Below are 24,270 nucleotides of genomic sequence, written 5' to 3'. Positions count from 1 at the left end.
CCAAGTCAGGTTCGTTGGGATCAGGAACTTGACCGGGTCGATTGACAAGTTTTGTGTTTCCGGTGAAGAAAGTAGTTAAGATTTGGTTTGTGTTTCTACCGTGTATGTACGGCACTGGTGCGTAATGTAGTTGGATTTTTAGTTAACGAGACGTAACTGGAAATTTAATGAACCAACGGATATTGACGGTATTGTCGATCAGCGAATGGCTAATATAATTTTTATCAGGTTCTAACTAATCTTCGAGTCGATATACCATAAATACCATTTTGCGACACTTTGTTTTTTCTTTTTTTATCAATACAATTTTTTATCAATGCTTTTATTCCACGAAACGAACGACAATTTTGCTCTGGACGATCATCGATTGTAAGGTTATGGGTCATTCTGAAAGTGACTCGTACTACTTACCTACTTACGATTTAATTATTTTCTAGCCGTTCAAAGCACGTACAATGAAATGGTAGTGACGTGACTAATTCGTATAATCTTTCAAATATGCCTCTCCATTTCAAAATTTCTCTTATAATATTTTATTTACGTCCTACATTTTACATTTTTTATTTCAAAGTTTATATCTTACATTCTACAATTTAAGCGAACAATTTGTTTGAAACAGACCTTAGCTTGATAATCCTTGTTTTTGTCTAATGGACCTGTGCGCACTGTACATACATAGGTGCAATTGGTGTGAGGATATTTCTACTCGGTCAACGAGATGAAGAACGAAAGAAAACCGGATCGTTTCCTGCAACAGAAGAGACATTGCAGGGTACGTGTAGCTTTTCCGCGTTGCTCGCATTCGTGAACTTTCTTAACTTTCATTTTCTAATAAGTACTTACAAACCACTTCTAATGGCCTACCGGTTACTATCCGTCATTCATTATTCATAGTTACGAGGATCGGTGAACGCGTAATCGAATGGAAACGAATGTCATGGCACAATTACGAAATACTTGGACAGTCAACTTGTCCGACGATTATCGTGAATTCATTTGTTGACTTACGCTTTTACTCGACTCCGTTCATTCATGAAATTTGGATCCAGACTTAAATATTCGTCTATCTACTTACTGGTAAATCTATGTAGTGAAATTTTCTTGAGGAAAAACTTTATTGGAAATTTAGGACGTGACGTGGGTGCATAATGATTCAAATACTTAGTAACAAATAATAACGTTTATTATTAAAGCGCTGATGGTGCGATACGTATGTAGTGCTCGTGGCGACTGTCCGGTACCTTCTGCCGTTTTTCTGTCGAAATCAAACCGTCGTCCAAAGGAAAATTGGAAGGAGGGAAAATAACCCTCTACTTTCAAGCACTAGCTTCGTTTTCCTTGGCACTTAGTTACTCCTCCGACCCAGGGGCGGCGCGAGGCAGGTTCACCGCGTTCGCCTGACCCGGCCTCGCGTTTTGAAAGGCCCCGCGGTCTACGAAAACTCACAATTGAAACTAATATAAAATTATCTTCGATCATCAATAAACCAAGACCGATTTTCATTTCTGGCTATTCTTTCAATAGAATCAATTTTGATGACGTAATCAAAGATTTTGCGGCGAAAAAAGCGAGAAAAATTATGTAATATTCATTTTACAAAAAATATATGTAACATCCTTTGTATTTATAATAAATAATTCCTTATTGTGAAATTTAAGTATAGGATTTGACCAGGCCCTGCAAAAGGTCATGCCGGCCCTGCTCCGACCAAACCGAGGTTCTGGCAATCGCCACTTTTATTGGCTGCCCTCGAGTTCGGTCGCGCACGATATACAGTTCTACAAAACAAAAAGGCCCGGAAAACCTTTTCCCAAAAACAGTCCGCCACAGAAAAATAAAATAATTGAAAAATGAAGATGAAAATGGAAATTAATACAGACTAAAACGAAATTTGAATCGTTTCTGTGTTCGACATCGAAAAAATACCCATTACAATATACCTCACTGTTGCATTCTTTACGCTCACGTGCCAGCAAAATTTCCGAAAGAAAAAATGTCGCTCTTCTCTTGATTGGGAAAGCCAAAATCCGTTTCTTTACGATGACCTCTTTATAACCTAAAATGACTTCATACACAAGGCATGACTATGACTGCAAACTCAACTAAGCAACATTCACAAAACATTAAAACCCTTATAAATGTTAGAAACACATGACTGATTCTTCATGACTTGTCTCCATTTGCTCAGAAACATGCTTTTCATGCATTTGCAACTGGTTCTGACTAGTTACGGGGAATTTCAATGAATTTTGACTGTCGAAATTCAAACTTTGGATGTTCATATCTCAGGAACTAAAAGAGTATACCAAATAATATTGCAGGTGGTTACTGAGGGGGTTAAGGTCTACCAACATACCAGGTTTGGTCAAGATCTATTATAGTCTTTCTGATTTTTTTTCCTGAAGGAAAAAATCAAGAGAAGAGTGAAAATCTCCGTTGGGATATAAAAATATAACGAAACAATCAAAGAAATGCAGGAGCAGGTTGATATAATAGAAGCGTGTCACGAATGGACGCATAGCAGTTCTTATTAATTTGAATCTTCACGTAGACAATTTTCACCTGGCCCGATGCTTAACTATCTTACCGATCTCATCGATGACCACGATTCTAACCTGTACGGATGCCGACACCATTCTAAGTACGTTGCATTTATCTATTTTCCGGTTGTAACATGTGCTCTTCCTCTTCCGTACACGAAATGAAAAGCAATCGCAATCGTTTATTTGGCCATCGGCCACGATTGGAAGCAGCGAAAGTCCATTCAGTGTCATCATCATCGGTATAGCTGCCCTATAAATACTTATAGGAGGTCACTGATAGCGAGCAAACGTAGTTTTCTTTTCGACACTGACGCTAGTGCTTAGCATTAGGCTCCTACGAATCGATCATGAAGTTTATTTTGGTATACGTAGTTTCTTTGATCTTTCTATTTATTTTATTTGTCATTTTATTTTAACGATGTAACGATGCGTTGAGTGAATTTTTTCATTTCAATCTACTTGGTTCTAATATACACGTATGTAAGCGACTGATTGCAGACATTAACAGTGGGTGATCAAATTATTAGAGCCACGGTATGAAAAATAGGTTTTTCGTGTTTGCGTAGAAATAGAGCTACAATTTTAAGGTTTTTACATTGAATAACTTTTAATCAATAATCCTCCGCTAATAATATACAAAAAGACACTTATAAAAATAAACAAATACATTTAAAAGATTATATTTACATTTGTATGTTAGTATTTTCTAACGCCTCATTTTGCTGCAATTACTGCCTCAATGCATTTTAAGCAATTTATTTTGATTACTTTATTTCTGGCCTATACTTTTATCAAACGTTCAATCAATTGCGATTTATTACTAATAATAAATGTTCCCACAATTTTTCGATGGGGTTGAGGTCTGGAAACTTTCCAAGCCAGTCAACAATTTTCACTTTTTTCAATTGTGTATCATAACCTTACAAGCATCGATACGTTACAAAAAAAAATAACAAAAACTTTGTTTAACTAGGTTTTCATTTAAGAATTATTCGTTTTTATGTAAAATTGTCAATTTACGCGAGCGGCTCTAATAATTTGATCACCCACTGTATTTGCAGATTTTATCAATACTGTTAGCAGTCGGTACAGCAATCACTGTTAACAAAGACGGGAAGAATAAGCCGTTGATTGCAAGGAAACACGATAAGAGAGGTTTAGCTACTTTGGAATATGGTTTTCAACACGAACACCATTATCATCCTGAACCAGCTGCTGTTTACGAGGCGTCAGTTCCGGAAGTAGCTGGACATTTGGAAGCTATACCAGCAGCAAACGTACTGCATCCTCCGGTACATCCACCTGTGGTACATCCAGCTCGTTAGTATATTTCTATTCTACTATGTGTAAACTATTTATTTCATTCGGATACAATAGTTGAGTGTTTGAAAGGAAAATGGCTATTTAGAGAAAGAAGCCGCAATTTTGCAATCTTGCATTCTGAAGCTTTCAGAAAAATTCATACAAGTACATATTTTCTAATCAGGGCCGGCGTTGGGGGGGGGATCGGGCAATCGTCCAGGGCGCTAGATCTGTAGGGGGCGCTGCAGCCCGGTGTCCCTAGTTTATTCATCTACAGTAAAAGCTGGATATATGCAACAAACATTGGGACCCAGACGTTGCATATATGCATGTTGTGTTGCATGTTGCATGTTGCGTGTTTGATGCATCTTTGGTGTACGGCCTGCCTTATGTTTGGTATCATTTTAATCAGAAAAATCTCACAAATGCGTTAGTAAAAGTTTCATTAAAAAAAAGTGAAAAATAAAAAAGTTTTATCGTTCAATTAGTATTAGTCACACCGATATTACGGTCGGATCATATTACACGGTTTCCACGTCGAGCGGCTCGGTTCGCTAAGGGGGATCTTCCCAAGTGGAGGGGATAGCGATGTTGCATATATCCAGCCAAACTTTTGTTGCATAAATCCAGCTTTTACTGTATATCCGTTTAAATTAGTAAAGCTTCTATGTAGTTTAACAATTTTTACAATCTAACTACAGATTCATCGTTTCATATTATTACCTTGTCTTTTTTTCTTAAAAATGTTGCACCCCTGAATGGGTGCCACGATAATTTTGCCCAGGGCGTCAATATTGCTAAAACCGGCCCTGTTTCTAATGCAGACCGATAAACTCTCGTTCCCCTGTGGGTAAGAGTTCCTTTTAGCACCCCCCGTCCAATTGACTCAAAACTTACCAGGCAAACTTCTCATGAGCTGTAAGTCAAAAAAACGTTAATGTAGAGGCGCAGCCATTTTTTGGGGGGATTCTACAGAATGAATTTTATTACGGGAGCAAAAATGAGCAAAACAGAAACTATAAAATTTCAAAAATAACCTAACCTAACCTAAACCTAACATCTAACAGGATTTACTGGATATTTTTACTATTGATTATGGCGAACGAGAGAACAACGTAGAGTTGCGATTGAGAAAGCAAATAAGATGGCGGCCAAAAAAATGCACTCACAAACACCGTAACTGAACTGATGTGATTGATTAGATGCATTTAAAATCTCGTTGTTTTTGTCTAGAAGAGTAAAATGGCGCTGATGAAAATGGCCGCAATTTTTCATGAACCAAGAATTTCCGCGACACGTGACTTACCCTCGTCACTCTATTATGCATGAGAAGTTTACCTGGAGATTTGAAAGTCAATTGAAATGTGGTACTAAAAGGAACTTCATCCCTCCTGTAGCTGCCATTTTCTTTATGGAAGCCTACTACTGTTGTTACTCTTTACTCGTTATCAAACAACATCCAATGGAAACACGATTTCATTGTTGAAACAGCGGTGGTACCGTTGCCGTTGCCGCAGCCTGTTCCACATCCGGTACCAGTCGCAGTTCCTGTGACGAAACACATACCGATACCGGTACCGGTACCAGTGGATCGCCCTGTTGCTGTGCCAGTCGCAGTTCCGGTACCAAAACCGTATCCCGTTCACGTGGAGAGGCTGGTGCACGTTGACAGACCAGTTGCAGTACCGGTTGAAAAGACGATTCACGTACCTGTAGATCGGCCTGTAGCCGTTCCAGTACCCGTACCGAAGCCGTACCCGGTTCCATACGAGAAGATCGTTCACATCGACAGACCGTACCCTGTGCACGTAGCTGTACCTTATCACGTCCCTAAACCTTATCCCGTACCTGTTGCCATTCATGCTCACAAACACCATGGATGGCTTAAGTAAGGTTTCAGTGGAACGTAAGTGCTCGTCTCTTCGCGTCGAACATTAACACGTTGAACGCCATGGGGGTCACCGGTGACTGGTTGAATAATTAAAAGAAAACAATAGAAAAACATTATTTTAGTAAAGTGGCAAATAGAAAGCTTGAAATTTGAAAATTAATTATTACTATTCTTAGTAATTAGAGCTTTAATACGTCCTATAAAAAATGCCGAATTTCACTGTGGCGTTCAACGTGTTAAGATGTTTTAAAAGGTGTTTATTTAGAAGGAAGGGTAACGTTTATCATAAATATAGAATATGAGTTGTAAAATAAAGAAAAGGTGATTGTACAAAGAACTGATAATATTAGCAACCAACATGTATGTTAACCAGATAAAATGGGATACTTACGTACCCCATAGTCCATACTTGGGTAATTTTCAATAAATTCAATTAAATACACATAAAATCTCACTTAAAGGAAGTGTCTCTCTGTAAGGAAACGAACGAATTGTAGATGTCAAAGGTGAATTTATTCAAACTCCTGCTTGTTATAAGTTATTCATTTGAAACTTTGCTTACTATAATATGTACTTACTCGATGTATCATTTTTCCTATCGCTACCAAGTAATTGTTCGGTTATGATTGATTAATTGTCAGCTTTCTATTTACCTACGTTGCGTTGATTAAACCGTGTTCAACGGCTTTCGATAGTTGTTCATTCGCAGACATATGTGTAGTTGGTACTATCAACGTAATTACAGCAGTCGGTGTTCCAAGGATAATCGTCGTATCTCGATTCATTGGTTACGAAACAATTCCTTTTTTTTTTTTTTTCTCCCTGAAAGACAATTATATTCCATTATGAAACTGAAATTAATATTTATAAATCAGGCACGTGGCAATGGGACATTTGCAATCGTCAATTTTTATTTCATTCAAATAAATTTCAAGTATTCCTCTTCCACGAGTACTCTATTTCATTTATACATTTTATTAAGTGTTAATCTTATTCGAAACATACTTTGTCTATTTTTCGTTAACATTTAATACAGTTAGGTATAGGTACATGGTTAGATTATTCAAGTAAGTCTGTTTGACACAAGTTGCAAGTGAAACTGATAACGTAAAGGTTTTGAAATCGAACGTGTGTTCTAGCGTGTAACAGGTATCTATAGAAAGCTCATATTTAATAGATAATTCTACACCTTTCCGCTCGATAGGCGTTATACTTGACACGGAAACAAACGGTAGCTACTCGTTCACGAATAAATCTATAACGCTAATCTATACGTATGTATGTATACCTATATAAGTATATCTATAATATAAAGCAATATTTACTAATTTCTAGAATAATGGAAGGGACTTGAAAATTAGTCCCCTTGTTAATTTGTTCTTTGCTCTCTTCTTCGTTGTAGAAGAATAGATCATCCCTAGTCGTCTAGACTCCAGACCACTGGTTCTTAACCGGTGTTCCGCGAAATTATGAAAGCCGAATTTTTTTTTTAATGATTTTTATAATATAAGTGTTAATTTAATAAAACGTGGATTTGTCCAAGACGAATACCCAGTTCTCTTCATAAGGGCACTGAAAATCTTGCTAGTTTTCAACTTCATATTTCTGCGAGCTCGATTTATTGACAATAATCAATATAAAAACTAAGAAACGCAGAAGACTTACCAATTTAGACGAAGAATTAAGAGTAGCTATATCAAATATTAGACCTAATATCGCGAAAATCTGCAGAAGCTCAGGTATCACATTAAATGATTTTAGCCTGAAATAAATTTCGTTCAAGAATATATATGTATATATTTATAATTAATTTCATTTTTTCTGTTATCAAAGGAGTAATCAGTTTAATTTTTAATAAAAGTCATGTCTATATATTATTTTTCTATTTCATCAAATATATAAACTATATATTTTAAAACATATTAAATATATTTAATAATATATTTATTTCTACGCGGGATGTTTTTGTTTATTTTTTGGATCATTAATTTTGCTGTTCCACAAATTTTTCATATAGTGTTCCCTGACTTTAAAAATGTTAAAAACCACTGCTCTAAACTATAGGCTCTATGAGGCTTGAAACTCCAAAGGATTATTCTAAAACTACATCAAAATACGACAATTTATTATTTATTTTATAATTTCACTTCTCATCATATATGTAGATATCAAGGAACCAGCTCGGTTTATACTTTCCTATTCAATTCCAAATATCACGAATCATCCTTCCAGCTTGATCGTGAACGTGGCCACGCAAAAGTTGAGGGGAAAAAATCGACGATACGTGGTGACGCAGGAATGGACGCGTAAGGTCGTGGTCGTCGGTTAGCGACATTGACGCTCCTCGAGACGAAACAGTTCTTCTTCGCGAATACTCGACGATCGTCGACGACGAGGACGATCCATCAGAACGAAAGTGTGCCGGGTCGCATCGCGAAATAAAATTCAGATCGTTTATCAACGATCTCTACATCGTAGATCACCGGTGATTCTTGAGATCTCAAGGTATGATCGCTCGATGATATTTCTTATCATCCTTCTATCGAAAAGTGAAAACTAAAGAGGATTCTATCTAATAGCGTCGCGATGATTACGCCAGGCTAATTACAGTGGAAATGAAATGAATATCAAACAACTAATTTATAAATCATTTACACGTATTTTTCGTCGATACCTCGATCTTACGTACACGTTCATTTCAAGCTGGTTATCGTATTTAACGAAAAGCCGAAATACTCTTCGTACTTTGAACAGATGCAAGGTATTCAGAGTTTGATCGTCGTATATTTGATTTATCGTCAAACGATCCTGAATATTTTCTGGCGTTACATTTTTTATCAAATTACCATTTTAGTTTCTATCAAATTCCCAATGTTGCTTCGTTTAATATTATTTTCTTTTTCTATTTTTTTTCCTCTTTCTCCACTTAACGTTATCTCCCCCTTGATCGTATGAATGCTGCTTTCGGAATTTCAGTTTGATTTTGACTTGGTTAAAGGAGTGGTGAAAGTTGATTAGTATTTGTCATTAATTGTGATGTTTCTAGGGTGTTAATATGAAACCGAAAATATTTGGAATTGTCGGTGGGTCCATGCTTAGTTTTGGAATTTTCGTTTGTGCCGTGATTTTTCCTCCATTTCTAAAATCACAAATTAAGAAGGTAAGTTAGATTCTTCTTCCCGAACCTCTCTCCATTGTCTTATAGATTTATTCGATATTTAAAAAAACGTTTTCTTATTGTATTACATATTGTAATTAGTTAGTTGATAGTCGATAACCGTGCATGCAGGGCAATAGATTAAACTGGTTTGTTTCATAAACATTGATATTTAACTCGTCATTATTTAAATACTAGTAATTCAAGTAATTAGCACTTTGTGTGGTAGTCGTCCATCATCAGACACGTTAATTCCAACTTTATATAATCGTCTCATTTTACATTTCATCGTACCAGAATCTGCTATTTATTCGTTGCAAGTATGTAGATTTTTCTTTTATTGTTTTATATTTTCATCCAATTAAAACAGATGATACTGAAAAAATTGAAGAAACGTAACTCTACAAATAATCATTTTCATACAGTAATCGTAGAATTATTAACGAGTCGGTATTTGCATTTTAAAATAATTATAAAATATGAAAAATTTTAGCAAGTGGGGCTAAAACCTGGCGCGGATATGCGCGAACTATGGGCCACTTTCCCGCTTCCGTTAGACTTCAAAATTTATATTTTTAACGTAACCAATCCTACGGAAATATTGGCAGGAGCTAAGCCAATTGTTCAAGAAGTGGGACCATTTTTTTACGAGTAAGCATAGAGCAAACAGAGGAGAAAGGAATGACGAATAGCTATTTATTATGAAATTTTATAGCGAATACAAGCATAAAGTGAATCTAGAAGATCGAGAAGAAGACGACACTGTCGAGTACAATTTCAAATCGACCTGGTACTTTAATCCATCGCTAAGCAACGGTTTAACCGGCGAAGAAGAACTGGTTGTGCCTCATCTTTTTATACTGGGCATGATTAAACTTACGCTAATCGAACAACCAAGCGCAATAGGAATCGTCAGTGAGTGTACCATTATCTTGTGTGTTTTTTTTATTCTTCTTCTTCTTTAAAAAGACTAGGAAAAGATAGAGAAAAAGAAAAAATTTCTATTCTCTTCTTTCCGGATATTAAATAAAATCGAATTGGTTTGTTTCGATCAAAGGTAAAGGTCGAGTTGGCCTTAGCTAAGAATTGTTAAGTGACCGAAAGAAAAAACGGTCGTGAGAAACGTTTTACTTATAGCTAACTTATAGATAACGAATCATTTACCCTTGCTTTCCACTGTATCGCGACAAATCTTATAAACGGCTCGTTGGATCAATTTCACACCTACTACTGCGTGTTTCGATTTCACACCATGATAAAAATAAAGTATCAAACTTATTTTTGATTACTGATTTCTGATATTTCATTTGCGTAATAGAAAAATGTAAAAGCTTTTACATGATTCATAACAATAGTTTTAACTGCAATTTGTGTGATGATGAATCACTGAATGCAAAGTACGCGTAACAAGTAGTTTGCGTAATAGTCCATACCTATATTCGTTACCTATTCATTCATTTTCGCGTCAACTTAATAGTGCTGTTGATGTTTAATTGATTGCACTTTGTAGATAAAGCGGTGGATAGTATTTTCAAGAAACCCGGCACCGTGTTTGTCAAAGCGAAAGCGAAGGATATACTTTTCGATGGTTTGCCTATCGATTGTACAGTGAAAGACTTTGCCGGAGCTGCGACTTGTAACGTTTTAAAAGGAAAAGCTGAAGAGAATGGTTTATTATCGGACGGCGAGGGACGTTACCGCTTCTCTTTATTTGGTTCTGTAAGAGTAATTTGCTATTTCTTCCTTAGCTCTGCTCTCCTGTCCGTGTAGGTCAGGCCTGAAGTAGGGGAATTCACTCCTGGAACACATGTTTTGGGTCCCCTTCCAACGCTGCTTCTTCAAGTAAGATGGGACGGTTCCGACTACCGTCTCTCCGTCTTTCCTAGCGGCGGTACTGTCTCCTCGGAGAGATGGAGCTTGAAGGAGCAGCGTTGGAAGGGGACCCAAAACATGTGCTCCAGGAGTGAATTCCCCTACTTGGACAGGCCTGAAGTAGGGGAATTCACTCCTGGAACACATGTTTTGGGTCCCCTTCCAACGCTGCTCCTTCAAGTAAGATGGGACGGTTCTGACTACCGTCTCTCCGTCTTTCCTAGCGGCGGTATTGTCTCCTCGGTCCCATCTTACTTGAAGGAGCAGTGTTGGAAAGGGACCCAAAACATGTGTTCCAGGAGTGAATTCCCCTACTAGGACAGGCCTGCCCTACTTGGACAGGCCTGGTGTAGGTAGATGGTAAACATCGATAAGATTAACCTTTTAATTAGCCTTAATTTATTGGCATAGAGAAATGGCTCGGCGGCAGCGAAACGCATCAGGGTGTTCCGTGGAATAAAGAATTATCGGGACGTGGGACGGGTGGTCGAGTTCGATGGAAAAACAGAGATGTCGATTTGGAGCGCGGAACATTGTAATCAGTACAATGGCACGGATACCACGATTTTTGCACCGTTCATCAAAGAAGGAGATGAGATTATGACGTTCGCGGCGGATCTTTGCAGGAACATGGGCGTTCAGTACAGTCACAGGACCACGGTTAAAGGTAAAAGCCCGTAACAGCTAATTTTCCTTTCAAACTTTTTTATAGTTTGTTTGTTTTATAGGTATCAACACGTACCATTATACAGCCGGTTTAGGAGATATGAGTACAAATCCAGAAGAGAAATGTTATTGCCCTACACCGGATACCTGCTTAACAAAGAATCTGCAGGATTTGTACAAATGCATGGGCTCGCCTATCATTGGTTCTCTACCACACTTTTATGGCTCGGACGAAAAGTATCTGGAAATGGTCGAAGGACTTCATCCGGACAAGGCAAACTTTTCTTCATTTCATTCACAATCGGGTGAAGTTCCTTTTAGCGCCCCCTTTCAATTGAGTTAAAAATCTCTAGGCAAACTTCTCATGCATAATAGTCACGTGGGTAAGTCAGGTGACGCGGAAATTCTTGGTTCATGAAAAATTGCGGCCATTTCCATCATCGCCATCTTACTTTTCTAGACAACAACAACGAGATTTTATAAATTCATCTAACCAATCACATCAATTCACCGTCGTGATTTATGTGGACAGTTCGCCATAATCAATGGCAAAAATATCCAGTAAATCCTGTTAGGTGTTAGGTTTAGGTTAGGTTAGGTTATTTTTTGAAGTTTCTGTAGTTTTTTTTGCTCATTTTTGCTCCTGTAATAAAATTTATTCTGTAGAATCAAAAAAAAATTTTCTCCAAAAAAAATTTCCGCGCGTCCACATTAATATTTTTTTTAGTTACAACTCATGAGAAGTTTGCCTGGTAATTCTTGAGTCAATTGAGAGGGGGTGCTAAAAGGAACTCTTACCATACAATCTACCGTTTGAAAGGCAGCTACATACATAAAGCCTAGTAGCTAGCCCAGTACTCTAACAATAAGTTCAATTCTTTTTTGCAGGAGAAACACGAGATTGCTATGGATTTAGAACCAATGACAGCCACTCCGTTAAAGGCAGCGCAAAGATTGCAATTTAATATGTTTCTTCATCCGATGGAAAAAGTGAAATTAATGAAACATTTCCCGGAATGTTTGTTCCCGTTATTCTGGATAGAAGAAGGTATATTACTGGACGACGAGTACGTGAAAATAGTAAAGACCTTGTTCAGAGTGATAAGTATCGTCGGGTGAGTAGTTGCTTTGAATAAAGAATGTTTCTTTTCTTCTTTTTTTTAAACGTTTATTCGATTTAACGTTCATCGTTTACCGAATAGATTTATGAAATGGTTTACGATATTCGTCGGAGCTTGTGCAACTGGAGCAGCAGGTGCTTTATATTATAAGAACATGGATAAGAATAAGTTGGATATCACCAAAGTGACACCACAGTCTCCGAATGGCCAAGACGATGAGCAGAAAAAATGGCCGCCCACCATGAATATTAGCACGATACAAAGTGCTACGGTACCGCCTAACCTAGACAGCAATTAAGTAGGCCTTTCTTTTCTTTAACGCAAAGAAAACCGCGGCGATCTTTTCACCGTTAGTTCCCCAAATCTAGACAATTACTACGTACCTCTAATCGCAAGGGGGTGGATCTACGTTATCAGGTACAATATCAATCATAGTGTCCGTTCGTCTAGTGAAAAAGCACTAAAGGGGTAGGTGCCCTTACCACCTCATGTGGATGAGAGGTCGTGCGCGAACGCGCACCTATTATGCTTCATGTAAATGAGATGGTAAGGACACCTTCCCCTTCAGTGCTTTTTCACTAGACGAACGGACATTATGATTGATGTTGTACGTATGTATTAGGGATGTGCAGGTATCCAATATTACGGGCTCGGGCGTGCTCGGAAAAAATCGGGCGGGCTCGGGCAGGTGTCCGATACATGCGTCAGTCGGGTATCGCGACTGTTTCGGGTCAGATCGGATAAAGTCGGACAGATTCGGACGAGCTCTTGCGGGCTGCGAGTCGCGGCCTGATGCTTCTGTACTTGTTAATACTTGCAATAAGCATGAGCAAAATCTGTTTTATATGGAATTTTGGAAGAAGATAATTTTTATTATGTGGAAAAATAATACTTGTAACGAATTGCAAGCATTAGCAATTTTATCCGCACCAAACCCTAAATGGCCTACCCGACTGCACGCATGTATCGGACACCCGCCCGAGCCCGCCCGATCTTTTGCGAGTGCGCCCGAGCCCTTAATATCGGGTACTACCACATCCCTAATGTATGTACATATATACGTATAATAGAGCACAGATCTACGGTCTTTGGTCTTCGGTCTTCGCTCAAAACTTAATGGCGACGTAATACAATGTATACAATACAATAATAATATATAAGTTGCTCGATCTGTTGAAATTTATTTAATTAGGATCACAGAATATTGAAATAGATTGTTAAAAACAGTTTTTAAATTACGTAATACAGTTTTTTTTTCCAGTTCTCTTTACTATCTAATGATAAGTAATTTTTCGCTTATTTTGTAAACAATTTTACTAGTTTGTATATAGTGTTTTTTGTTATTGTTATTGTTATTATCGTTATTGTCGTTATTGTCATTGTCGTCGTTACTGTTAAATAACATTTTATTTAAATGCGTCTTGTTATTCATGTTTTTAAGGATTATTACAAAATAATATGTAATTAATTTATAAATTAGTTTGTAATTAGAAATGAGTAATATATTCTATATTTTCAACATTCTCAACGTTACATTCAGATCGCATTCTTTATGAAATCTGTTAAGTTAACAAAGTATTGTGCGCTTATCAGTTGTGTATACATATTTCTCTAAATACATACATGAAATTACCAATAGCTTTAGTTATGGAATGTGCTGATTCAAATCCTAATTATTTAATATTAATGAGCTCTCTATCTAGTAATTTTCTTCATATTCAAAGCAATTACATGAATTGATCTGCTAGCATAAATACTATTTCATCATACTTACCTATATACGTAGGGACATACCATACATACATAGTAGCTGAAATAAAATGAAAAAGCAGCTGTCTTTTTTTATTTCAATGATTTCCGAGCCTCTTTCTTAACTTCATTTCTGCAAAATAACACATTTTTATAAGCACTTCTGTACTCGGAGCTCATTACCACTTAAACAACAGGATTTATACAAGTGGTTGAATAAATTAATATATAGCCAGCTATATTTAATCCTCTCCAATCGATAGCATCTTTAAATAGTGATCTTTAATAGCATCTGTAATAGTGATCGGTAAATAACAGATGAGAAACGATGAAAATATCACAAGAATCATTTTCAACAGCTTTCTATCTTTGTTACTCATTTTTAATGGACTGTCATGCTTTTTCCAACATGCTTTTCAAACGATCAGGGGAATTTGTTCTCAAGCTTTCCAGCCTTTCAACCCAAATGCTTGACTCGATTATAAAAGAAGCTCTACTCGCCATTCTTTCCAATTTATTTCCCCTCTTACCAATCGATTCTTTCATTTTATTGTTAATCGAGAAAATTTCACTTTCCATTACTTCGTTTTCATCCGCGTATAGTATATCATCAATTTTTTCCAAAACATTTTCATCATTTTTCCAAAATTCTCCTTCCCTATTTTCTTTATAATTTAATAAATGTTGTTGCATTTTTTATTTCTCCTCGTTTATAGAATTATTCAATTGATTTGACGTAGTTGGCTGTTTCAAGCAAACATTATTGGTATAGGGAGCAGTTGAGATGTTGTTACGTGCGGTGCGCGCGCGTGTGCTCGGGACGCTACCGTGTGTAAGTCAGCTGTTGTATGAGGGTAAAAGTATGGAATGCGGTAGTGACATTACCGGCAAAAATGGGCCTATTAATGGGTTTACGGGAATCGGTTATTTGTCCTTATATGAGAACACTTAGGGCTGGGTGAGGGTTCATTCGAAAGAGGAAGGTCCAATGCAGGGGGCTCAACCGATCGTTTAACAAGATTGTGTTAATATCTAATAATATGAGTGTCCAAAGTTCTTCAGGCGTATCGTCGCGATGCCTCTGGCGGGATGAGCATTTGAATGTGTTTGTAAAAATACTTGTGGCACTGTTGCCTTCCTAGATCGTGTTGCGCGCGCGCTAGCTGAGAATTAAACCTTTCAAGTTCGTACCAGACCACGCAAGTGGCTCCACCAGGCCCAACGAAAAAATTGCTGCAATACCGACGTCCCGAATCGGAGAGGTCACGTGCCGTGTCTACCCCCTTAACGGTAACGTAACGCGCGTGTGACGCTGCAAAGTCGAAAAATGTACCCTAACAATTTCTATTATTATTGGGTCTAAATGTTTGTGAGTTCGGAGATACGCTAGTCCCATACGGGCCCTTTCATCAGATCGTTAATATAATAGGATTTATACAGGAGGCTAACAAAAGGTTATGTTAAAGAAAATTAAAATTGACTAAGATGAATCAAAAATAATATATTATAAGATAAAAATATTAAAATATGATGAGATACATATAATATTGAAATATATAAAATATATAAAGTATGAAAATGATAATAGACATAAAATATTAAAATATAGTTGCGACGGCGAGAAGTTGCCGCTCTTTCGACGCATCGACCGCTTTTTGATGTATCGAAAGAGCCATCGACTGCCCCATCCCACCGCTGTCACCAATGTTGCGCCGGGGAGTGAAGCTCGCACTTTCCATAGTGAATTAAGTTAACAAGGAGCAATCTTATTAGTTTATATTTCAAGTTCACAGAAGTTTTACTGCGAGGAACTGTCAGGACCTCCTCGAAGAAAAAAGAATACCGAGAAGAGCTAAAGGGACTACGAAAAGCTCAACCTTTCAAGTCGGACCGGTGTAAAGATGGAGCCAATCAAAGTTTGCGATTTTGATACTCACTCACTGACTGACTCACTCACTCATCAAAATTATTGGGCTCTTTCCCTGTATGTAGAAAGCTGAAATTTGGTAGGATGATCTGCCTGGGTGTGTAAGTAAAGGGAAAAATCAAAAAATCCTCAAAAGTTGTGTTTGACCCCGCCTACTGGAGTTGGATCATAAAAGTAATTTCACTTACATTGAGCACTTCCACCGGAGGTAGAAAGTTGAAAGAGTATAGCCGGATAAGGTAGGTAAAATGGCCCTTGAACCAAATTAAATTCAGAATGGGTCATTCGATAACATATCAAAAGAAAATACTGTACACCAATTTTCAACTCTTTATCTTAACCAGGGGGGCAGTGACGAGAGGCAAAAGAGACGCCAGATCGTGGCCCATTTCTCCTATTTAATAACATCCGAAAATTCAGAAAAAATTCTGATACACTACAAACACAGTAGTGCATATTAGGAAATTTTTTCAGATTTTTTTTATTGCAAATCCTAGTTGTAAGAAATGAAAAACCGAACAAACAATCTGAAAAAACGCGATTTGTTATTGAAAATGTAAGAGCACTACTTTTATATTACTGTGGTAATAACATATTAGTATAGCTTGCAACGTGGTGTCACGTGTGCCCCCCGTTACAATCGCTGCGCTTTCCCACCTCCCACTCTAACACGGTAACCCACCAAGAAACTCTTCCGTCACCTTACCCCTTTTCCCTGCCCGCCGGTATCGCGCCGATGGAGGCGACGGAAAGGACCCCAAGAAGCGGACAACCCCAAGAGGAGCTTCGAGGCCAGCGACAGCACCAATCCCTCCCAAGAAAGGGAGCCACGATGGACCCCAAGATGAATAGTCCCAGCAGCCCAGATAAGGCGAAAAGAGAGCCCAGCTGGAGCCATCTGTCGCCGAGCCAGAAGAGCACAGCTCGCAGCCGTCACCGTCAAGTCTCCGTCAGCCCCCATCGATCCCGATTACCGGCCGATCAATAATAGATCAATCCCAGGCCCGAGAGATGTCCGAAATTCACACCCATCCCCTCCCCAAAATTCCCTGCGACGACGACCCGTCGCCCGTCGCCCGTCACTTTGCGTTACGACGTACGATTCTTAGCGATTCTTAGCGATTCAAAACGATTCAAAGCGATTCAAAGCGATTCAAAGCGATTCAAAGCGATTCAAAGCGATCGTCTATAAAACGATTCATCTATAAGACGAGTTGTGAAGCGTATTTTGTGCGTGAGGAAGGTGCAGCACCGGTGAGTGCCTTATATACTATTTCCCCCTTAAAATTGTATATTCTGAGTCCCACAACGGTAATCGAGTCCCTGTAACGACCCTTATTGTTTCCCAATCCCTCCTCGCCACGGAACGTGGCTGGCGCCCAACGAATTATTGTAACAAAAGACTAAAAGTACAGAGTGCACCTCGCGAGCAACGGGTCACAAAATTGGCGCCCAACGTGGGGCCCAGGAAATTAAACAAGTTCAAAAACTCTCGCGTCGAAAATTCCAGTATCCCAAATCCCACCGTTGAAATCTTAAAGACTTTGAAATACTACGTAGAAATTACCGTTGCCGAGCCTCTTGTTGCCGTTTTTTCTATCTCCTGCCGGTCGAACGCGGCGCGGTGTTTGGAAACAGATCCTAAGAGGCACAGAGGACGACAAACACCGTCTTTCGCTCAACCGACAAGCCGTTTTCGACCGCTGGAACGCAATACTGAGAATTATCTGTGCCGAAAATATATGTATTTCTTTGTGTGCCCTCCCAAGTAGAATTTGTTCGCGGTTTGCCGATATCGAGGGCCCTGGTCGTGCCTTTTGCCGGCCGTGGGCACCCTATCGTGCCAAATTTTCGATTTTCTTTTCCCCTTATTTTCAGGACATTTTCTTTTATTGTGTGATTTCAAATTGTTTCCTTTTCCCGTTGCACCCCTTTCTTTTCAGGACTCCTAAACACCCTTTTGCCCATTTTTTGTCTCTTTTCCCTATTATCTCGCGAAAGATTTCCTGCAAGGAACCCCGTTTTTTTCCTCTTTCGCATTTCGCGAAAATGGATTCCGCCAAAGCCCGCGAGATGCGGACGCACATCAGTGAGCTCGAGATCGTCGAGCTAATTAAATTGATGGTCCACGCGCGGTTGAATATCCGTGGTAAGATAGATGATCTTCGCGACCGTTATCTTCGCGCGGAAGTACGTCGCGTTCTCGGCCCGGATGCCGCGCCATGGGATCTGACGAATGATGCCGCCTGCGCCGGTGATAAACTCCCCTTCACCCTTTTCTCGGCGTGGGTAACACCCTCCGCAGACGACTTCCCTTCAGAACAACCCGCCAATCGTCCTCCCCGTCAACCCGGAGTACCCGAAACTTCTCCCGAATCCTTCCCCGAATTACCACCCCCGTCCTACATCCCTAACCCTGCTACAATGGTATCCACCGCTACTTTAACGACTACAACCGTCACCGTGACATCCTTTCCTCGTCCTATTCCCGCACAACCCTTGCTTATTGACCTTGACCAATTCCATCCCGTAGACCAACGGCGCGAACGGATTTTCATCCGGCCGAACCCCCATATTAATGACAAGTCCAATCTTACACCCATACCCCCATCTAACTCCTTTGACCATCCCTTTGACAAACCTCCGGTGGTATCTTTGCCACCAATTCCTTCTCGCAATCCTCTCCCACGCTTTTCAGATCAGTTTAACCCGTACAGTGATGGACAAGGGGTTGCTCCGCCTCTCCTGAGCAGCACCGAACCTTCCCTCTCCCGAACCAACCCTTACCTTCCCACTGCCCGTACCTCCCATTGTTCTCTTTTTTCTGCCCCCGGCGCAGGACGTGCCGCAGAGCTCTTCCGCAAATGGCGAATTTCCTTCTCGGGAGCACCCGAGGAGGATGGGGAAGAGTTTCTCGAGACGCTGTCGGAATTCGCAGTCGGGCAGAATATCCCCGAGTCTGAGATGTTACGAGCACTCCCCCTTGTCTTCACGGGTTCGGCTCGAATGTGGTCGCGGGGACAACCACGGGCCTGGTCGACTTACGGCGATTTCCTCCGTGCTTTTCGTCTTCAGTATACCCCTCTCAATTATCAGAACAGATTGAAGAGAGATTTAATTACACGTACCCAGGGAGAACAGGAACCCCTGGCCGAGTACGTTTCAAAGTTGCAGTTGATTTTTCGCCGACTAGAACCCCCTTTCTCCGAAACGGAGCAATTAAACACCACCCTCCGAAACCTTCACCCCCGATACAAACCGATAGTCAACCTCCACCCTCCCAGATCCTTTGATGACCTCCTCGGTTTGGGGAGATGGGTTGAGGAAACCTTGCGCTACAGCGAGGAATATCGAGGCCCTCCGACGGCAGAAAGCCTCACGCTTCCGGGGTCCGCGAACGTACCCCCGCGAGGGAACACTCGACCGAAACTCGACGCAGCTGCTGGCTCCTCCCGACCTCCCTCACTATCCCTTTCGACCCCAAAACAAAATAATACCCGAACATCAACCCCGTATCCCGCCTCCACTCCTCCTCATCCCTTAACCATTACTGAAATTCCAAGTTTGATGTCTCTCCCTATGATACCACCTCCCGAAGGTTACGACGTCCCGACCTCTACCAATCTCTCACCCGCGCACCGTCCAGCCTCCTACGCCCAAGCGGCTTTCTGTTCCCGTCCGCAACCTCCTCGTCCCGCAGCTCCGATACCTCCATCCTCCCTCCCCGGCATGTGCTGGAATTGCGGCCGGCCGGGGCATTGGTTCGGAATTTGCCAAAGACGAAGGAGGAAATTCTGCTTCCGGTGCGGAACGTTTGACGTGGTCGCACCGGAATGCCCGAAATGTCTGTCGGGAAACGGGCGCGGAGGTCAGCGGTAAGGGTCGACGCAACCTTCCCAGAAACACCGATCCAACCTCCCGGATCCCGTGTCCCACCATCACCAACCCCCACTCCCACTCCTAACCAAACCCCCTTCGACGATAACCGCATTTTCATCCCTCTAAAGTCTGGTATTCACCTTTTTCAAGCCCTCCTCGATACCGGCGCTACCCATTCCTATGCCGGCCCCAAAATAGCCAAAATATTTGAACCCTATTTAATCCCATCCCAAGCCCGTATGATCCTTGCCAATAATTCTACGGAGAGAGTCCTGGGAGAGGTCACCGTCGCAATCGAGATCGATGACGAAATCCATAACCTCCCCCTCCACGCAAGCGAGGCAGTGAGGTATGAGGTAATCCTAGGAATGGATTTTATCGCCCGATTTGGAATATCCTTGGACGGAGATCGGAGATTGTAGAGAACCCCGAACGGACCTCCCCATCCCTTCTACCCTGAACTTCCCACTAACCCTTTTCCAATGGACTCTATGTGCGCCGGATTATCCCAAGCCACCCCCGGGGAAATCTCGGGGATTCAAACCCTACTAGACTCCCTCATTCCACCCCCATCTTCCGCCCTAGGAACCACCCCTCTTGCTACCCATTCCGTCGACGTACAAAACCACACCCTCCCATTAAACAACGCCCTCGTCAAATGGCTTCCCGTGTCCTGGAAGCGGCCCAAAAGGAAGTCGACTCCATGCTCCAAAACAAAATAATCGAGCCCTCCTCCAGTGCGTGGTGCCGTCGTCCCGTCCTCATTCCCAAACCCAACGGTTCTTACCGATTTTGTATCGACTATCGAGATGTAAATAAGATTACCAAAAAAGACGCGTATCCCCTCCCCAACATGGACCGCATCCTCGACAGCCTCCGAACAGCCCGATATATTTACAAGTTGGACCTAAGCCAAGCATATTTTCAAATCCCGCTCGATCCTCCCAGTTAAGAAATCACCGCTTTTGCAGTCCCCGGTAGAGGCCTTTCCCAATTCACCCGCATGCCCTATGGTCTCACCAACGCCCCCGCAACTTTCCAGCGCGTCATGGATAAATTGATTACCTCCGATTAGGAACCCCACATTTTTGCTTATTTAGACGACGTAATTATCGCGACCGATACGTACGAGGAACATCTTGAATGGCTAAACAAAGTCTTGACCCGATTAAAGGAAGCAAATTTGGAAATGAATCGCGAAAAAAGCAAATTTTGTTGCTCGGAGGTCTGATACCTCGGGTTTTTGATAAATAAAGACGGCATGATAGCCGACCCTGAAAAAATTGAACCCATCTTCTCCTACCCTCCCCCAACAACCCTTACTATTACCCTTCTACTTCACTAATACCCTTTCCCCTGCACCACACAATCACCAAGTTTAAAAATAAAAAATTTAACATTAAAATCACATTAACTAAAAATCACTATTAACACTAAAACACATCACATCAAATGTTCAACACATACGCGCATGCGTTTTTCGAAATTAAGTCTCATCCGATGGAAATCGCCTAAAACGTTTTGAATTATTCCCGATGCAAACAATATCCGTTGTTTTAATTCCTCACTGTTCGTTATCGGTGTTGAATACACTAAATTCTTCAGGTGTCCCCATAGAAAAAAATCTAAGGGATTGAAGTCGGGTGAACGTGCAGGCCAAGCGACGGGTCCCCCTCGGCCAATCCACCTGTTTCGGAAACGTTCATTCGGGTGATTTCTCACAGCCCCCGCTCAATGTGGTGGTGCACCATCTTGCATAAACCACATATCCTGTACAATGTTTAATGGCACTTATTCTAAACATGATTGCAATTTGTCCTCCAGGAATTCCAAATAATTCTGTCCTGTCAACCGATGAGGCAGCACAACTGGACCAATAATGTGGTCACTGACAATTCCAGCCCAAACATTAACTGAAAATTGTCGCTGTGAATTTGCGACTACAATGGCGTGTGGATTTTCGGTGGCCCACATATGATCGTTGTGACAATTTTGCACACCGTGTTTGGTGAACGTTGCCTCATCACTGAACAATATTTTGGTACAGAAGTGTCGGTCAGCAGTAATTTTTTCCAACATCCATGTTGTAAATGTCAATCTTCTTTCCAAGTTTCCTGCTTTTATTGCTTGGACCCGTTGAAAATGGTACGGATGCACCTGTTGCTCCTTTAAAATTCTCCACACTGTATTGTGGCTGACACCTTCTACTGCAGCAATGTCCCTCGCCCCATTCGAACAAAAAGAAAAGGTTGGTTTTACCTGTAACACTTGTAGTTTTTATTTTTGGCTTCCTGTGCTTCCTCTGACAGCTCTCCGATTGGCATTAGATGGTGTAATATAATATATTTCCCGTGTCTTAAGACTTTATGTACCGTTGCTGTCAATCTTCTCCACGGGTACTTCTCAGTCATTAGCTGTTCTGTTTCTGCAGCATATACCCCAAATTTGTTAGCATCCACAGACGCATCATAGGAGAGAATATTCAATATTGTTTTAAATCTTTCTAAAATTCCAACATCTATTCCAGTGATTGCTGACGTTATGCATGGATATTCAAAAAATCTCCGTGCGGTATTTCCATCATTACTGCTTCCAAATCCTTGCTTGGGTGTATCGATAATTAATCCCAGTTCATTTCTGAATTTCATTTGAACTTATAATTTTACCTCTTGTCTCTTCTGTTTGTTTTCGGGATTATTCGTAATTCTTTCGCCCTTGAAGCTCAAGTCGTAACTTAGATGCAAAACAAATTCCATAAATCGAATTCTTGCATGTAACGGTGAAAGGCTATATTCATAATTTTCTTGCACATCTTCCTCACTCGCGGTACCAAAATCTTTAGGGTTCTTTTGGCAGATACTACAGATGGAACTGGATATCATGTCTGTTAAATATTGTGCAATTTTTCCATTTAGCATTGTCAAATGCACTTTATGAAATGCTGACACTTCTCTTCCGTGAATGACGCATTTCGTAGGTGCTAATGAATTAATTTCATTTCTCATACATTCAACTTCTGTCTTAATCAATTCCTTCGTTTCTTTCAAATACTGAAATTTAATAGGTCTGCAAAAGTATGCGGATGAGGGCCGAGGATTTTTCCACAACAGACTATCAGTATCGGTACATTGCAATCGAAGGGGTACCATAGATACTATAAACATATTATTGTTCGTCACGATTGAATTGATGTTATCACTTAACTTTTGCTTATGTTCGCTTTGACCTGATGAACCATCACATCCCCATTTGCTCGTTAAAAGTAGGCTGGTGTCATTTAAGGCTTCAATTTCACTCTCAGTTTTTAATTGCATAATTCCGTTGACTGTAGAATCGAGTAATTTTTGAAGCGATACTTTAGCAGAAACGCTAGTAACTTCGTCGATTTCGGGCAAGCATTTGCTTCTGGCTCGAATAATTTTGTTGTAACTAGGTAACGCGTCGTGATTCCTCTTCTTCAATTCGTTTCGAAGCACAGAATACTTATCTTTGGAAAGTCCTAGGTCCAAAAACAAAGATAAAGCTTCTTCCGCTGTAAATTTTCGTGGTGCGTTTTTTGCAGTCCGAATGGTGTTTTTCATTTCATTAAGAAGGTCGGGACCAACTTCGTCGACAGCTTCAACAATGGATGCCTTTTCGTATTGTCGTTTTGATTTGTATCGTTGACACAGCCCTTGGTTAATCAAATCAGTAGATATATTTTGATTATGTTCTCTTAACTTCCGTCTTCTGGTCAGTTCTGAACAATCCTCCAAACTTTTCACTGGTCTATATTGGACGTGGATGGAACTTGATACATCGCTGTGGCACATGCTTCTTCAGTTTTTAAAATCACTTTTCCACTTTTCTTTGAAGACTCTGAAATAATGTCGGATTAGTGTCCTGTCAACAATTTCCACATTGTACGTCCTTGCAATATGCAAAGACAAATCTTCAAAATTGTCGAAACTGTTTTCCCGACTGATTTGGTATAGATCGCAATGTGAAATTTCCATACTGATGTCTAACTCACTGAACGCTTCTTAAATCTGTTTTTTTTTTTTACTGCTTTTCGGTTTAAGTAGCCTTCGCTTAAGGCAGGCCTGTCCAAGTAGGGGAATTCACTCCTTGAAGACATGTTTTGGGTCCCCTTCCAACGCTGCTCCTTAAAGTAAAATGGGACC

General features: G+C 40.3%; 2 protein-coding genes across 7 annotated transcripts; both read left to right on the top strand.

Annotated features, from left to right (window-relative positions):
- The first annotated feature begins 99 nt into the window (after positions 1-99).
- On the top strand, positions 100-7,194 carry LOC117605995 (uncharacterized). Of its 3 annotated transcripts, XM_034327921.2 has the most exons (4): positions 100-188; positions 680-772; positions 3,605-3,863; positions 5,337-7,194. In XM_034327921.2, exons 2-4 carry the CDS (start codon positions 719-721, stop codon positions 5,735-5,737), a joined length of 714 nt encoding a protein of 237 aa, XP_034183812.1. In that variant the 5' UTR covers positions 100-188; positions 680-718; the 3' UTR covers positions 5,738-7,194. The 3 variants fall into 3 exon arrangements, with proteins under 3 accessions (XP_034183812.1, XP_076546055.1, XP_034183813.1); XM_076689940.1 differs by lacking the exon at positions 100-188 and having other exon boundaries at positions 646-772; XM_034327922.2 differs by lacking the exons at positions 100-188; positions 680-772 and adding an exon at positions 2,657-2,905.
- An 831-nt stretch (positions 7,195-8,025) lies between these two features.
- LOC117605992 (sensory neuron membrane protein 1-like) lies at positions 8,026-14,466 on the top strand. 4 transcript variants are annotated; one of them, XM_034327914.2, is made up of 10 exons: positions 8,026-8,241; positions 8,316-8,497; positions 8,783-8,896; positions 9,387-9,544; positions 9,609-9,808; positions 10,404-10,612; positions 11,177-11,432; positions 11,494-11,705; positions 12,320-12,546; positions 12,634-14,466. In XM_034327914.2, the coding sequence occupies exons 2-10, from the start codon at positions 8,357-8,359 to the stop codon at positions 12,848-12,850; spliced, it is 1,734 nt and encodes a 577-aa protein (XP_034183805.1). In that variant the 5' UTR covers positions 8,026-8,241; positions 8,316-8,356; the 3' UTR covers positions 12,851-14,466. The 4 variants fall into 4 exon arrangements, with proteins under 4 accessions (XP_034183805.1, XP_034183804.1, XP_034183806.1 ...); XM_034327913.2 differs by having other exon boundaries at positions 8,026-8,497; XM_034327915.2 differs by lacking the exon at positions 8,316-8,497 and having other exon boundaries at positions 8,031-8,241; positions 12,634-14,463.
- The last annotated feature ends 9,804 nt before the right edge of the window (positions 14,467-24,270 follow it).

This window comes from Osmia lignaria, chromosome 2 (genome assembly GCF_051020975.1).
Source record: "Osmia lignaria lignaria isolate PbOS001 chromosome 2, iyOsmLign1, whole genome shotgun sequence".
NCBI lineage: Eukaryota > Metazoa > Arthropoda > Insecta > Hymenoptera > Megachilidae > Osmia > Osmia lignaria.
Note: the sequence above shows the minus strand (reverse complement) of the source record. Positions and strands in the feature narration are given on the sequence as shown.

What these genes read in the sequence shown, in the direction of transcription:
- LOC117605995 (XM_034327921.2), top strand. Translation starts at nt 719, where the DNA reads ATGAAGAACGAAAGAAAACCGGATCGTTTCCTGCAACAGAAGAGACAT. An exon ending in AACAGAAGAGACATTGCAGG is followed by an intron (nt 773 to 3,604) that starts GTACGTGTAGCT and finishes CTGTATTTGCAG; the next exon opens with ATTTTATCAATACTGTTAGC. An exon ending in ACCTGTGGTACATCCAGCTC is followed by an intron (nt 3,864 to 5,336) that starts GTTAGTATATTT and finishes TTGTTGAAACAG; the next exon opens with CGGTGGTACCGTTGCCGTTG.
- LOC117605992 (XM_034327914.2), top strand. Translation starts at nt 8,357, where the DNA reads ATGAATATCAAACAACTAATTTATAAATCATTTACACGTATTTTTCGT. An exon ending in TAAAATCACAAATTAAGAAG is followed by an intron (nt 8,897 to 9,386) that starts GTAAGTTAGATT and finishes GAAAAATTTTAG; the next exon opens with CAAGTGGGGCTAAAACCTGG. An exon ending in GCTTCTCTTTATTTGGTTCT is followed by an intron (nt 10,613 to 11,176) that starts GTAAGAGTAATT and finishes TTATTGGCATAG; the next exon opens with AGAAATGGCTCGGCGGCAGC.